The sequence below is a fragment of the Lepus europaeus genome, chromosome 3 (genome assembly GCF_033115175.1).
Source record: "Lepus europaeus isolate LE1 chromosome 3, mLepTim1.pri, whole genome shotgun sequence".
NCBI classification, from domain to species: Eukaryota; Metazoa; Chordata; class Mammalia; order Lagomorpha; family Leporidae; genus Lepus; species Lepus europaeus.
Window position 1 is genome coordinate 39,323,131 of NC_084829.1, and position 16,689 is coordinate 39,339,819.

The following is a 16,689-nucleotide window of genomic DNA, read 5'->3' on the forward strand; positions in this document are numbered from 1 at the left end:
CGCTTCACCCCAAGGGTCCAGCGCAACAGTGCGGGTTTCAGGTGCTATGGCTGTTTGGGGAGATTCTGGACAGGTGGGCCTTGGAGGCAGCCATCTTTTCCTGCTGTGTTGTGGCATGGGTCTTCTTGATGGTGCCTACTTGCATTGCTGTCAGATTCGGAACCTATGGGTGGTTCCTTTTTATTTATATTTTTGCATTTTTGTTTCTGCCTATGATGAAGTAACTTGTATAAATTTGAGGTTTTTTTCCCCCAAGATTCACTTATTTATTTGAAAGGAAAAGTTTCAGAAAGAGAGGTGGGGAGATATCTTTCATGTACTCGTTCACTTCCCAAATGATCATAACAGCCATGGCTAGGCTGAGCCAAAGCCAGGAGCTTGGAACTCCATCTGGATCTCCCATGTGGGTGACAGAGGCTCAAGCAGTTGGGCTAGCTCTTGCTGCTTTCCAGCCACATTAGCAGGAAACTGGGTAGGAAACAGAGCTGCTGGGATTTGAACTGGTGCTCTCATAAGAGCTGCTGCAAGCAGTGGCTTAAGCTGCTACAACACAACACCAGCCCCAATAAATATCTTCAAATATCCTCAACAGCCAAAGTTGGGCCAGGCCAAAGCCAGGAGCCCAGAACTCCATCCGAGTCTCCACTGGAGGTACTTGGACCTGTCTTCCAGGTGCATTTTCAAGTAACTGGGTTGGAAGAAGAGCAGCCAGGATTTGAACTGGTACTTCAGTTTGGGATATGGGCATCCTAAGCAGTGGCTTAACCTGCTACACCACAATGCCTGTCCCTGTTTTCTCTTGTTTGATGATGAAATTGGATATTTCCAATTGAATTGGAAATTTAATTGTGGATTTCACTGTCATGGGAAAAAACTGCATAACTCAGAATAAAGATATTACAACCGCCTGTCACTGACGTAGCCTAGAGTTTCCTACTGTCAGATGCTAACAGTCACCTCTTATGGTTGCTGGTGACTGACAAATGAGGTCATGTTAGGTTGCAGGTTGACAGGAGCCTCATGCTACAATCATAGATGCCCTGCCTAGTGCACTACACTAGCTGTGTCTTCTTGGCGTGTTTCTGAAATGTTATATAGCTGCTACCTATGCAGCCACATTGGGCCAGAATCAATTGGGTGAAGTCCCTAGGTTCTGTGTGTGGGTGAACAGTAAGCTTTATTTTATAGTACGGTCACATGTGAGTCCTCCTCCTAGCTCAGATCAACTTGGGGGAAAAGTGATACAGGTCTGGTTGGAGAATGGGTGATAAAAGTCTCCAAGCACCCCTGGAAAAAACTCTCAAAGCCTGTGCCCTTCGCTGATGGGTTAAATTGATTTAGGGATATTTGTTCTTTGTCTCTGCCACTTAGAAGTTAAGTACCATGGTGCAGAATCTGGTAGCTACTACTGCTTACTAGGAGAGAAGTGCTTTGCAACAGTGAGCCTGCCACGGAAAGTGTTGTTGACCCTGCTTTACAGATGAGGAAACTGAGATTCAGAGTCCGCACAGCCAGTGAGTAGCAAGCTGTAGTGAGACCTCATTTCTCTCCCACTCCATGTGTTCTGTTAGGTGTCTCGCAATGAGAAGGGGTGGAAAAACTGGTTTGATCGAGACGCTCCAGAGGAAGAAATCATCCCTGATGGATACAACGATTCACTAGACACCTGCCGCAAACTCTTACTCATCAGGTAAGAACGGGTATTACCGAATCCCAGAAGCACCAACGTTGCGGCATTAAATTACAGACCTCACCCTAGTGAGCTGATGTGCTTCCAAACTGTAGCTTTTGGGTGGCAATTCTTCAGTTCCTGGATAGGCAAAAGAAGAGGGTGAGGGTGGCAGAGAGTGATGTATTTGGATAATATCGTAATGATAGTGCATTTAACAAAATGCAAAAGTAATGGGCCTTTATTATTCACTTTGTTCATCACTTACTGTTGAGTGAATCATTTATTGTTGAATTTACTTCTTTTAATAAATAGGCCTCACAGAAGTTACAAGGCAACTAATTTATATGCTAAAATTCATTTTCATTTGAGAAAGAAAGCCAAAGATGTTGCACTATTGGAATGTAGAAATGGTATTTTAGGCTATTAAATTGAAAGCCAAAGTTTGAAATTTATATTAAAGAGGAACATTCCTCTCTCTTCTCACTTTCCACATTTTATCAAAGGCTCAGAGAGGCCTCTGTATTGGAAAATGTGTGTGTGTGTGTGTGTGTGATTGGTAGGTGAGGTGGGAGGGGTACATTTGGGGGAAGATGAAACCACAAAAAGAATAACAAGAAGATGGGTTATTTATTTATTTATTTTTAACAGGCAGAGTGGACAGTGAGAGAGAGAGACAGACAGAAAGGTTTTCCTTTTGCCGTTGGTTCACCCTCCAATGGCCGCCACAGCCGGTGCGCTGTGGCCAGCGCACCGTGCTGATACGATGGCAGGAGCCAGGTGCTTCTCCTCGTCTCCCATGGGGTGCAGGGCCCAAGCACTTGGGCCATCCTCCACTGCACTCCCGGGCCACAGCAGAGAGCTGGCCTGGAAGAGGGGCAACCAGGATAGAATCCGGCGCCCTGACCAGGACTAGAACCCGGTGTGCCGGCGCCGCAAGGCGGAGGATTAGCCTATTGAGCCACGGTGGCTGAAGATGGGTTATTTTGGAACAGTTTTTTCTCTTCTAATGTTATGCAGCTAAGCTTGCACTGCTTAGAAAAAGTTTTTTCCTGGACATTGTCACTCTCAAGAGTGCTCAGAATGGCAGCAATGGTGACCTCACAGTCTACAGAGTATGTGAGGTCTGCTTGTTTTATTAGAACAAATGCATCCATTTTTTAAAAATCTCTCATTTAAAACTTGACTCCATGTTAAATAAATAGTATAATCTCTTAGCAAAGAAAAATCTACAGTGCTTGTCTGGTCTGAAATATCAAATGTCAAATGACATTTATTTAATGTGCCGATGTATGTACTACTGTGATGTACAGTGTGTGAAAGGCATGATAGAAGTGCTTGCTCATCAACTTGCTTGAGGCATCTTTGACACACTGATTCTCCCCCCGAAAACTGCAGAGCGTCAAACCATGCAGCAGGTGGGCCACTGTCATGTGCCACAATGGGCAAGGACTGTGGCTTGCTACCGGCCCTGCCTTACTCCTTGTCAGTGCCTGGCACCAAAGCCACATGATTAAAATTGTGCTCCTCCAGGGATGGAGAACCTTGCTGTCTCTCTTAGACTTATATCAGGGACAGTCAGCTTGTTGTCCTTTTGCCAATTAAAAAGGAATTCTTTACATGCTCAGAATTAGAATAATAAAATGAACATGCTGAATTTATTTCCTCTAAATTGCATTCATTTTTAGGTCTTGGTGCCCAGATCGTACTGTTTTTCAAGCAAGAAAGTATATTGCAGATTCCTTGGAAGAGAAGTACACAGAGCCAGTTATCTTGAATCTGGAGAAAACTTGGGAAGAAAGTGACACACGAACACCTCTGATTTGTTTCCTGTCCATGGGATCGGATCCCACCATTCAAATAGATGCCTTGGCCAAGAAACTGAAGCTAGGTATGACTAGTGATCAGTGAAACTTAGCAAAGCCTCTAGATTTTTGTTTCAAATTTTGCCTTTCATAATTTCATAACTGATTCTTAGAACTACATCTGTAACATTGAGTGAGAAAAAAGTGTTAAACTTCTTCCTCTGTCATCCCTTACTTACATGCTAGAGTGAGATGGCAATACAGGTGTCCTTGTGCAGAGAGACACTCTAGTCCACCATAAACTGGTTCTGTTTGTTTCTTTAAGTTGTAAACAGACGGCCATCTGCATGGATAGCAGCCTAACATGAACAGAGGAGCAAAGGCATGCTATTGCTGTGTCTTTATAAAATTACAGCAAAACTTATTCTGTCACAAATTGAAGCACTAGTGAATAATCGTTACTGTGATGCAGAGGAATAACAGATTCATCCATTCATGCTTTTACTCAATAACCATTGACTACAAGCAGTGTGGTGGGTTCCTGGAGTGCAGAGAATACAGAGATGTAAACATGTGATTGGAGACAACGTGCCAATTGCTGCAATAGAGTTTCCTAGAAGTGGCTGATTGCAGGATTCAGAGTCACTCAGATTGCCTGGGGTGTAGAAGAAAGCATCACACCACTGATATTTTGGGGTAGGATCTTTAAAAATAGATAACAATTTACCAGGTGGGAGGCTGGGAGATAGAGGGAAAGTTACTCAGAGGAAGGAAGCAGAGCAGAGAGTTAGAAACATGTAAGTTAGGGCAAGCAGTGAGTGAGTCATCAGGACTGAAGGACGGGGTGCAGAGTGCATCTGGATAGGGCTGAGCCATCCTCTAACGTGGACGGCAAGGAGTGTGTCCTGTCCTCCTACCCTGCCATCGCAATGTTGTTTGGCAGTTCCATTTGGGGTCTTCTAGATTCAGATTTCTGTATCAGTATCTGTAGGGTTAATTCATTCAGGTCTTTAAAAAGTGATTGATTATGAATCACTAAACCTACCTATGAAATAAAACTTGGATTGAATTTATCATCATGTTAATGTGCACATGCTACAAAGTTGATTTGGTCATGTCCAGGTACCAACCATGTATCCCTTTGTGCTGACAATCCAGCTTATGGTCGCACGGTCTGTGTTCATTTCCTCTTTTCTCCTCTTGCCTCTGCTCTGGTCCTTGTCACCACACCTTTGCATGTCCCACATGGGATCTGGGTTCAAATGGTTGCTTTCTTCTCTCTGAATGATGATAACCAGTGCAGAGCGCGCCCAGGTTTTACTGGCAGGTGCTCATGGTTAAGTCTCCTCAGCCATCCTTAACGTAGGCTGTTTCACTCTGGGACTTACTGCAGCACACCAGCCATCCGAGTTGGCCCACGAGTGGTGCCTCTCATAGTCTTAGAGTTCGCACAGCTCTCACAGATATACTCCTCTCCAGGTCTTCACCCAGCTGCTCCTATGTCCCACTTCTCTCTCCACATCTGTGCCTTCGCTTCTGTCTTGCCACAAACCATTCTTCTGCACGTGGCAGAACTCAAGGCCTTGGTAACTTACATCCTCAGCATGTTCAATACTTTCAGGAAAACTCTCCTCACTTTCCCTTTCCCGGGGAAGAAGCTCATTGGCTCAACTTTGTTGACGTGCTCCCTTCTGTGCCAATCAGTGGACTGTTGCTGTGGAGCAGGCTCATGGCAAGAGGCATATAGGGAGTGGAGGTGGGAAGTATTTCTTAGAAGGGGATAGCTAACTAGAAGAAGAGGGTGTTCCACTAGACTTAGTGTTTCACATATTACCTCGAAGTAACGCCATTGTCTAGGACCGTGGTTAAGAGCACAAGGAAATCCAGAGTCTTTTTTGGGAGGAATTTTATTAAAATTATATTAAATTAACATTAAACAAATATAAAAGGTCAGATATGTTCTGTCACCTTCAGTGTTACCATTCTGCTTTGCCTGGCAATTGTTGGCAATTTCTGTTTCTTGCTACCACTTTAGTTTTCTCAACAACAGTTCAAGTTGGTGACTTCAGTAGGATACTGAAACAAAGTAGATTTGGTTTTGACACTGAAGGACTCATTGAATTCTGTAAAGAATTTTATTACCAAATCAATTTTAGTCATGTTGTTGGATGTCATGTGCTGTTTGCTGCTTTGAGTTGAAAGTCTCAGAGATGGCTGTTAAAAATCAAACTGGTATGCAGTGTAGAATAACATATTAACCTAGTCTGAGTTACTGTTAATTTAGTTGGAAAACTGGATAATAAATAATCATAAAATGTTCAGGCTCTGCAAATCTTGAAATCCAACTACCTGGTGGTACAGCTGGGGAAACTGGGGTCTGGAGCTAGGCCCCAGAGCAGGTTGCTGGCAGGTCTGGTTCAGGACTTCTCTCAGGACTTCTGAACCCCACCACATCGGTCTCAGTGCTCTTACTCTTTCATTCCCTCTCATTGCTTTTATTGGAGAAACTAACCTGTTTTCTGACAGTAACTAGAGGATAAGGTTTTGTAGGAAAAGAGGAATAGGCAAAAGTAGATTATGGGTGTTCTCTGGTGTTGACCAGGCTCTGTATTGAGAAACTCAGAACTGATGTCTTCTACAAGAGAAGAGGTTGGGGCGGGGAGAGAGAGAGAGAGAGAACGCAGATGGGTTTAGGAGGGGAGCCCATTAACAGAAGCAGGAGACCCCAGAGGAAGGACGGGTTTGAAAACAGAATCCGGGCCAGCTCCGCGGCTCACTAGGCTAATCCTCTGCCTGCGGCGCCAGCACCCCAGGTTCTAGTCCTGGTCAGGGCACCAGATTCTGTCCCGGTTGCTCCTCTTCCAGTCCAGCTCTCTGCTTTGCCCTGGGAAGGCAGTGGAGGATGGCCCAAGTGCTTGGGCCCTGCACCCGCATGGGAGACCAGGAGAAGCACCTGGCTCCAGGCTTCTGATCAGCGCAGCTCTGCCATTGCGGCCATTTGAGGAGTGAACCAACAAAAGGGAGACCTTTCTCTCTGTCTGTCTCACTGTCTAACTCTAACACTGTCAAAAAAAAAAAAAAAAGAAAGAAAGAAAGAAAAAGAAAAAAAAAAAAGAAAAGAAAACTGAATCCAATGGCCAGCGTTGTGGCATATTGAGTTAAGGCTCTGTCTGTTGACACTGGTATCCCATATGGGCACCAGTGCTGCTCCACTTCCCATCCAGCTCCCTGCTAATGCACCTGGGAAAGCCCCAGAAGATGGCCAAGTGCTTGGGCCCCTGTACCCAAGTGGGAGACCTGGATGAAGCTCCAGGCTTCAGTCTGGCACAGCCCTGGCTGTTGTAGCCATTTGGAGAGTGGATGGAAGATATACATATATATAAATATATTTTTATTATTATATTATATTATTGTATATTGTTATATATTTATTATATTAGTATTTTATTTATATTATATAATTAATATAAATTAATATTACATAATTACACACAATTAATATAATAATTTATTATAATATTAATATATGTATTATATGTAATTATTATATATTATATATATCTCCCTCTCTCCCTCCTTCCCTCCCTCCCTGTCCCTCTTTCTCTCTCTCGATCTCTGCCTTTCAAATACATAAATAAGCCTTTAAAAAAGAAAAGAAAACAGAATCCAAGGACCAGTGAAAGAGAACACATAAATACAGAACCAGAAATATACAAAAGAAGAGAGGAGAAAAATGGGTGTACCAACACGTACAGATGAAACATTTTAAATGATTAGAGAGTGTCAGTGCATCAGAAAATCTCATGTAAATCATCAAATTTTTCAGAAAGTACAAATTCATAAAGTTGTCTCACAAAAGGTAGAAAGCCCTGAAAAGACCAGTAATCCATGTGAGAAAAACTAGGAGTTTTAAAATTATGCCCTTAGCAAAGGCTTTGGGCTTAGATGATTTTGATGGGTCCTGTAGAACTTTCATGAGCTATTGTATGCTGTTTTGTTCCAGAACATGGGAAAAGAGGATCCATTTTCCTCTTCATTAGCATTGATTATCCTGAAATCACAAATTGAACAAGAGAGTAACTGCATAAAGAAAGTAATTCACAGATTGATCCTACTTATCAATATAAACATAAGGATCTTAACTAAAACACAAGCAAGAAGGATTTGGTGGGGAGATAGAAAATTAGCATTCAAATGATAATGTGTGCATGGGAGACTATAAGGACAAAAAGTCTTACTAAGAAATTTCATCTCAACAATAACTGGAAATTATTTTCCTTAAGCTATAACACTATTATCTTGGTTGATACTTAAAAAGCATTTCATAAAAGTTCAACATTTACATTTGATTTTTAAAAGTAGCAACAGAAGAGTATTTTATGAGTGTTAACTTCAAGCATTAGCATCATCCTTGTTGGTGAACAACTAGAGACATAGCCATTAAAGTCTGGAATAAGATGAAAGTGTCTGCTATTGCCACTATTATCTAGCATTGCTGAGCAAGATACAGCCAATGTATTGTAAGAATCATAAATATAACTACTGGAAAGGAGGTACAAAAATCATCATGGCTCTCAGACAATATAATTGTCTAACCAAAAAACACAAATGAATCCACAGAAAAACTATTAGACTTAATAGGATGGTTCAGTAAGGTGACTGGATGCAAAATATATGTATAAAAAAGATCAGTGGTGCTTTCTTATAAAATAAAATGTAAACACCCTATTCACTATAGCAATAAAAATAAAACTGAGAAATAATTTTGAAATTACCTACTTGAAGAAAACTGTAAAACTTTCTTAGAGATATAAAAGGTAGAATAAATGGAGAGTTAAACCACATTCTCATGATAAAGATTCAGTATTGTAAAGATGTCAATATTTTCTAAATTAATCTATAAATTGAATGCAAGTCCAGTCGAAACTCAAATGGCATTTTTTTTCCTAATTGGAAAGTAGAAGGATCTTAGATCATCTAGAATTATAAATGGACAAGAATAGCCAAGAAAGGAACCAGCAATACCATTTTTTAAAAAAACGTCTATGAAATGGTGATCATTTAATCAGCATGTAACTGCTCAAAACAGATCAATGGAGCAAAAATGAAAGTCCTCAAATTAGGCTGTAGGATTAATAGCTTAGTATCTAAGATTCACATTTCAAGTCAGTGAAGGAAACATGGATTAGCCAACAGCCCTGAGATGCAGGTTGACTTGAAAGAAAAGCTAAGAGTTTACCTCACACTAAGCTCAGGAGTAAATTCTTGGTTGGTTGCGGTATTAAGTGCTTTAATTAAGCTATACAGGGTAGTGAGGGGAGTATGGTTGTCTTCTTGGAACTGTACCTATGGAATGCATAAAATCTGTTCCCTTTCTATTAAAAAATTAAGCTATAAAGAAGAAAAAATATATTAAATTATTTATGTACTGTTGATTGGCTGATTTTTTTAAATCAAACAGTCTAAAAACAGAGGGGCAATACAGATAATGTGACCGGATGACGCTTTAGAACATCCGCATGTCAAAAACAGCATAGATAAAATAACCACAAGCAGAGAGTGGCTTGTGAGCTGGGAACTACAGCGTCCCATTCCAGGGGAGACTTGCAGCACTTTTTAACATATGTTAGCAATCTCTAAAATTTGTATGCTTTGTCCAAGCTATTCCATGTGTGTAAATTCCTCCTCAGACAAATAGTGAGAGGTGTAGGTGAAGGTTTGTGTAAAAGGATGTTCAATGCAATCCTATTGTTAATGCTGAAAAATTGGAATTATCTTAAGTTTATAAAGGAATAGTAGGGGGGACCAGCGCTGTAATACAGCGGGTTAAAGCCCCAGCCTGAAGCGCCAGCATTCCAAATGGGTGCCGATTCATGTCCCGGTTGCTCCTCTTCTGATCTAGCTCTCTGCTATGGCCTGGGAAAGCAGTGGAAGATGGCCCAAGTTCTTGGGCCCCTGCACCCATGTGGGAGACCTGGAAGAAGCTCCTGGCTCCTGGCTTTGATCAGTTCAGCTCTGGCCGTTGTGGTCATCTGGGGAGTGAACCAGCGGAATGGAAGACCCCTCTCTCTCTTGTTCTATCTCTCTCTGTAATTCAGTCTTTCAAATCAATAAAATAATTCTTTTAAAAAAAAAAAAAAGGATAGTGGGAGAATGAGTCAGGATGCATCAGCATGATGAGCATTATGCTGCTGTTAAGAAGTGATTTCCAGTAATATTTAATGACAGTAAAATATTCACAACATACTGCTAAAACATAGAGATATAAAATAGCAATATGAATCTATGTAATCTTTAATATGGATAATAGGTTTACAAGGCCAATGCTTGGAGCCAAATCTATTCTAGAATTCAGAATTTTCCAGTTTTTAGGAAGGCAATATTCCAAATAGTATGTGTGATACACTGCAAATAACAGTGTAAATATTATGAAAAGTAGGAATAAATACTACAAATAGCCTTACATCTATTTGGACAAGCTTTTGCCATCAAGATGATTTTGTGGTAAAACTTTGTTTTCAGAACTTTTTTTTATTATTTAAAAAAAATTTTTTTTGACAGGCAGAGTGGACAGTGAGAGACAAAGACAGAAGAAGGTCTTCCTTTTGCCGTTGGTTCACCCTCCAATGGCCGCTGCGGTGGCGCGCTGCGGCCAGCACACCACGCTGATCCGAAGCCAGGAGCCAGGTGCTTCTCCTGGTCTCCCATGGGGTGCAGGGCCCAAGCACTTGGGCCATCCTCCACTGCACTCCCTGGCCACAGCAGAGAGCTGGCCTGGAAGAGGGGCAACTGGGACAGAATCCGGCACCCCGACCAGGACTAGAACCTGGTGTGCCGGCGCTGCAAGGCGGAGGATTAGCCTATTGAGCCACGGCGCCGGCCTGTTTTCAGAACTTTTAACTTTTATTTATTTATTTGAAAGGCAAGGTGATGGAGACAGAAAGGGGGAAACAGGGAGAGACAGAAGGAGAAACACACAGAGAGAGAGAGAGAGAGAGAGAGAGATCTTTTGTCTGCTAGTTCATTCCACAAATGGCCACAACTGCTGGAGCTGGGTCAAACTGAAAACCAGGAGCTCAGGCACTCCATCCAGGTCTCTCTCATGGGTGGCAGGGGCCCAAGTACTCGGACCATCATCTGCTGTGTTCCTGAGTACATTAGCAGGAAGCTGGATGGGAAGTGGAGCAGCCGGGACTCAAACTGGCATTCCAATATGGATGAAAGCATTGCAAGTGGTGGTTAAACTGCTGCACCACAACACCATCCCCAGTTTTCAGAACTTTTTGAATTTTGAAGATTTATTTTATTTATTTGAAAGGCAGAATTACAGAGAGAGGTAGAACCAGAGAGAGAGAAGTCTTCCATCCAATGGTTCACACCCCAGATGGCCACAATGGCCAGAGCTGAGCTGATCCAAAGCCAGGAGCCAGGAGCTTCTTCCAGGTCTCCCACATGGGTGCAGGGGCCCAAGGACTTGGGCCATCTTCCACTGCTTTCCTAGGTCATGGCAGAGAGCTGGATTGGAAGTAGAGTAGCTGGGAATTGAACCAGCATCCATATGGGATGCTGGCACTGCAGATGGCAGCTTTACCCACTACACCATAGCGCAGGCCCCGAACTTTTTGAATTTTGAAATGAGCATAAGGGACTGTGGATTGTGCATATTAAAGTGATTACAATGAAGATTTCTAGGGAGGAATATTAGTGATTTTTATTTCCTTTATGCTTTCCTGTGTTTTCCAAACCTTTTACTATGAAAGCACATTACTTAATTAGAAAAAAAGTTAGGAAGATAGGGAGGAAGGAAATGTGGAAGAGACAGAAGCCTAATTTGGGAAATGAATGGAAAAGCAATCAGAAGCCTCACTAGAGGCTGGCGCTGTGGTATAGCAGGTAAAGCCACTGCCTGCAGTGCCGACATCCCATATGGGCACCAGTTCTAGTCCTGGCTGCTCCTCTTCTGATCCTGCTCTCTGCTATGGCCTGGGAAAGCAGTAGAAGATGGCCCAAGTGCTTGGGCCCCTGCCCCCGTGTGGGACACCTGGAGGAAGTTCCTGGCTCCTGGCTCCTGGCTTCGGATCAATGCAGCTCCGACAGTTGGGGCCATGTGGGGAGTTGTTGCAGTTGATTTCTCAACAATGTTGCAATGGATTTGTTTCTGAGAGGAGGAGCGTGGTGGGGGCAAGAGGCGCAGAGTCACCACACAGAGTCACCACACAGAACCCGAGACTCGGGTGAAAGCGGGCTTGAGGCAAGCAGCACGCAGGCTCATTTATTTCAATTGGTACAACATCTTATATAGCCAAGACCAGCCAATCTGGTCAAAGGGCGGTCTATGCCCCAACCAATCACAGCCTGTTGCCAGGCAGTTACCAAAGCCATCCAATCACAGCCTGTTGCCAGGCAGTTTCAAATCCATCCAATCACAGCCTGTTGCCAGGCAGTTGCCAAAGCCATCCAATCACAGCCTGTCGCCAGGCAGGCTCTGTTGCCAGGTGGGTTTCAAAGCCATTCCTGAGTAACTGACACTCCCTTGCCAGTGGCCACCTTGCCATGGCCTTCTCATTCCACCACAGGGAGTGAACCAGCGGATGGAAGACTTCTCTCTCTCTTTCAGCCCAGCTCTAGTTGTTGGTGACCATTTGGGGAGTGAAATAGCATATGGAAGACCTCTCTTTCTCTCTCAGCCTCTGCCTCTGTAACTCTGCCTTTTAAGTAAATAAATAAATAAATAAATCTTTTTAAAAAAAAAACTGGGAAAAAAGAGCAAAGGAAGCCCAGAGAAAACAAAAGGAAAGAAATAACAAATATTGAAGGAAAAAAATGAAGTGAAGCGTTGATAATGGGGATGGGGTCGGCTGGCGCCGCGGCTCAATAGGCTAATCCTCCGCCTTGCGGCGCTGGCACACTGGGTTCTAGTCCCGGTTGGGGCGCCGGATTCTGTCCCTGTTGCCCCTCTTCCAGGCCAGCTCTCTGCTGTGGCCAGGGAGTGCAGTGGAGGATGGCCCAAGTTCTTGGGCCCTGCACCCCATGGGAGACCAGGAGAAGCACCTGGCTCCTGCCATCGGATCAGCGTGGTGCACCGGCCGCAGCGCGCCACCGCGGCGGCCATTGGAGGGTGAACCAACGGCAAAGGAAGACCTTTCGCTCTGTCTCTCTCTCTCACTGTCCACTCTGCCTGTCCAAAAAAAAAAAAAAAAAAAAAAAAAAAAAGGTGGGGTGGGGTTTCTTTTTGGGTTGATCGAAGTGATGCAGAATTAGACAGTAGCCATGGTTGTGCATTTAAAACACATGAATACATTTAAAACAATTATACACATTAAAAGGACGAATTGTAAGTATGTGAATTCTCTCTCAATTTAAAAGGTTTAAGGGAACTTTACTGAGCCCCAAAGTCACTGTTTTTCTAAGTCCCTTCTCTAGTGGAGCTGACATTCTAGTTTGGTGCTAAAATGGAAAATAATTAATTTTAAAAGTGATCATATGCTATGCTAAGAAGAAAAACACAGAACTCGGTAGGAAGAAGTAAGGTGGTGAAGGGCAGAGTGATGGGGCAGCTGTGCTGTTTCGGTGAGGTTGGTAAGGGAAGGCCCTGTGACAAGGTGAGAAAGACCAGAGATGTGAAGGGAGTGAGTCCATGACACCCTCAAGGAAAAGCATTTCAGGCAGAGGGCACAGCGATGAGGAGAAGGTCAGTGTGGCAGAAGGAAAGTCCATCTTTGAGTGAGTCAGAAATGGGGTGTGTATGTGTACGCACACCCTCACATGTGTGTGTATATGGGTATAGAGTGGGGCCACAGTAGGGACTGGTTGTGTAGGGCTATGCAGGCTGTCAGCACTAACTTCAGACTGGATTTGGCATTTTACTTCGAATGCAGTGGGAAGCCATTGGATGGCTCTGAGCAGAGGATGGATGTATTCTGGATCAACATGTGACACACTCCCTGTGGCTGCGGTAGGAAGAAGAGCTGCTAAGGGACAAGAGTGAGAGTATCACCAGTTAGGAAGCTGCTGCCAGAATCCAGGCAAGAGCTGGCAGTAACTTGGCTCAGGGGGAATAAAAATGGAGTTGTGGAGATGCGGTGAGATTCTGGGTGTGTTCTAAAGGGGTGCTTTTAAACCCCATTTCCTCCATCAACATAACAACTCAGGCTCATAACGGCCTGAACACAAAAGGTAATCCCTCAGTTTCGAAGGTGTGTTTCCTAAGAGTTAGAAGAAGGGAGCAAGGCTTGGCTCTTGCTCATGTGTTACTACTTCTCAAGTCTATCAAACCTTCCCCCATTGGCCTATGGGACATTTATGGTTCTTGCAAGATTGGAGGGGCTCAGTATCTCTTTATGTGACCCAGAAACTGCTCCCATTCAAGTCCCACCTCCCTTCCTTCCCCTTGTATAGGGTGAGTGGAATTCTTCTCAGTGCAGAGTGAGTTTCACAGAGGCAATGGTGGGAAAATGCAGCTTGGCTCAGGAACCCTCAGTCTGTTGCAATGCCTCATCCTCCGAGCAGCGCTCTTCCATCCTCAGCCAGGCGCCCACGGCAGTTTTTCCCTATGACCCTGAGCCCATGACTAATCCCTGAAGTTGCACCTTGCAGACCCGTTCTTAATATCTGGCTGTTGGCTGCATGGTGCCATTTACATGGTGCGTCTGGCATCTTCCCTGGTTCCTGACTTCCCTCTAGTCCCTTGTAGCCTCTACCGGCAATTCCCAAAGTCATACACTGGCTCACAATGTCTCTGCTGACAGAGATGGTGCCTCTGAAACTCGAGAAAAACCCAGGGCCATGAGACCTTGCTTAAAAGTTAACTTCCTGGGGCCGGTGCTGTGGCTCACTTGGTTAATCCTCCGCCTGCGGCGCTGGCATCCCATATGGGCACCGGGTTCTAGTCCCAGTGGCTCCTCTTCCAGTTCAGCTCTCTGCAGTGGCCTGGGAAGGCAGTGGAGGATGGCCCAAGTGCTTGGGCTCCTGCACTCATGGGGGAGACTGGGAAGAAACACCTGGCTCCTGGCTTCAGATCGGTGTAGCTCCAGCCATGGCAGCCATTTGGAAGGTGAACCAACAGAAGGAAGACCTTTCTCTCTGTCTCTCTCACTGTCTAACTCTAACACTGTCAAAAAAAAAAAAAAAGTTAGCTTCCAATCACAGTTTTCTAAGCATGATTCTCGTAATTGTTCAGTTTAGTGAATTCACATAGCAGAGCACAAATGCTGTGCTTTGTCTGGGACATCTGTTCCTCTGAACTGTGACTTTTTCTTCACATTCAGTTCCAAGGTGGTGAAGGTAACAGGCTCTTGGACGGGTAGCCTGAATGTAGCCCTCGATGGAACATGGAACTACCTCCAGTTCCAGTTCATAAAAATAGGCAAACACACAACCAGAACCAAAACACACAGACAGAAAACAGTGCCAGCCTGATGTCTAATAGGAACAAACAGAAAATTAAGTCTTTCCCAAGTCATCTGCTAAATTCACCATCAAAGGAGACGCCCAAACAAAATGAACAGCAGAGCCCAGATCTTCTTTTCTTCCAAATATGGGGGACTTCAAAAAGCTCATGGAAAAATAGAATTTAAAAAATCAGTTTATTTTTGGTGTAAAATACTTTGAAATCCATGCGTATGAGGAGTCTTAGTTTATGTAAAAAACTAAGTTGTTTTGAAAAAAAAAAACTATGCATGGATTTCCATTTTTTTGCAACGAAACAAACTTATCCTTTAATTTCATTTCCCATGAACTTTCTGGAATACCATTGTACCAATGAAAGCATTGCAACTGTGTTTGCAGCTACCAGTTCTGCTCCTTGTTATGCTCAGAGAACACCAAGCTCTCTAAAAGCCCGAACTTGTGCCTTTTGCCCTGTCTCTCTACCGTCCTACCTCTCCAGGTGGTACCTCCAGTTCCCTGAGCCAAACATTTCTCTGATCAAGGCCAGGCCTATTTGAACAGGGAAAACTCCTTCTTAGCAGCAATAGAGGAAGGGAAACTGTGACCATTTAGAAATTAATTTTTCATCCCAACCCTGTTATGAAAGTTATATTTTGTCATTATGCGCCGCTTCGTCTGTTACAGAATGTAGAACTATCTCGATGGGGCAAGGACAGGAAGTACATGCCCGAAAGCTGATTCAGATGTCCATGCAGCAGGTGGGTGACAAGGGACCACTACTCCTAGTGCAGCATTTTTGCCATTATGCAGAAGCATAATGTCATCAAGTCTACCTAGGAACACCCACAGGGGTGGGCAAAGCATTCCTCCTGAGATGCTCATTCCTTATTTTCCCCATGCATGCTTCTCGTCAAGTGTCGATGGCCTGTGTGTTAGTGAGCTTTTTCATTCCTACAACAAAATGCCTGAGGCAACTAACTAATAAAAAGGAAAGATTTATTTGGCTCACAATTTTGGAGGTTCAGAGTCCAAACAGCATGTTGCAATCTTGGGTAATGGCCCCACTGGGTAGGTGATCTGCCAATGGATAAAGGATCCATAGTGGACCAGGAAGCAGACAGACAGAGGGAGAGAGAATTTAGGCCCAAATGCAGGCTTTTATAGCAATCTTTCTTGTGAGAATTACCTTCCAAGGGCATGCCCCCTGATCTAAAGACCTCCTGCCTGGCCCTACCTCCTAAAGCTTCTACCACCTCCTAATAGCACCACCCAGGGGACCAAGCCTTTAATAGATGGGCCTTTTTTTAAAAAATAAAAATGATTTATTTATTTATTTGAAAGGCAGAATTACAGAGATGTAGAGGCAGAAAGAGAGAGAGAGAGAGAGAGGTCTTCCATCTGCTGGTTAACTCCCCAGATGGCCACAATGGCTGGAGTTGTGCCGATTGAAGCCAGGAGCCTGGAGCTTCTTCCGGGTCTCCCACATGGGTGCAGGGGCCCAAGGATTTGAGCTATCTTCTCCTGCTTTCCCAGGGCATAGCAGAAAGCTGGATTGGAAGTGGAGCAGCTGGGACTCGAATCAGCACGCCCATATGGGATGGCAGCACCGCAGGCGGCGGCTTTACCCGCCACGCCACAGTGCCAGCCCCAATAGACGGGTCTTTGAGAGACGTTTAACGTTGCAATCATAGCACTTGAGAATTTTCAACTTCAACAGGTTTCCCTCTGACATCTCCATAGAAAACATGTTCTATTTTCTATAGTATAGGCTCTATTTTATTTTCACTTTTATTTATTTATTTTTTACAATTTATAAGACACATCCTC

At 43.9% G+C, this 16,689-nt stretch overlaps 1 protein-coding gene across 2 annotated transcripts in view; it reads left to right on the forward strand.

Moving 5' to 3' along the window:
• DNAH8 (dynein axonemal heavy chain 8) overlaps positions 1 to 16,689 on the forward strand; it is a 310,883-nt gene that overhangs the window by 221,959 nt on the left and 72,235 nt on the right. For both annotated transcript variants that reach the window (XM_062187476.1, XM_062187477.1), the window contains exons 77-79: positions 1,572 to 1,690; positions 3,358 to 3,560; positions 15,547 to 15,620. In XM_062187476.1, the coding sequence (XP_062043460.1) occupies positions 1,572 to 1,690; positions 3,358 to 3,560; positions 15,547 to 15,620 (396 nt within the window). The remainder of the gene's footprint in view (positions 1 to 1,571; positions 1,691 to 3,357; positions 3,561 to 15,546; positions 15,621 to 16,689) is intronic.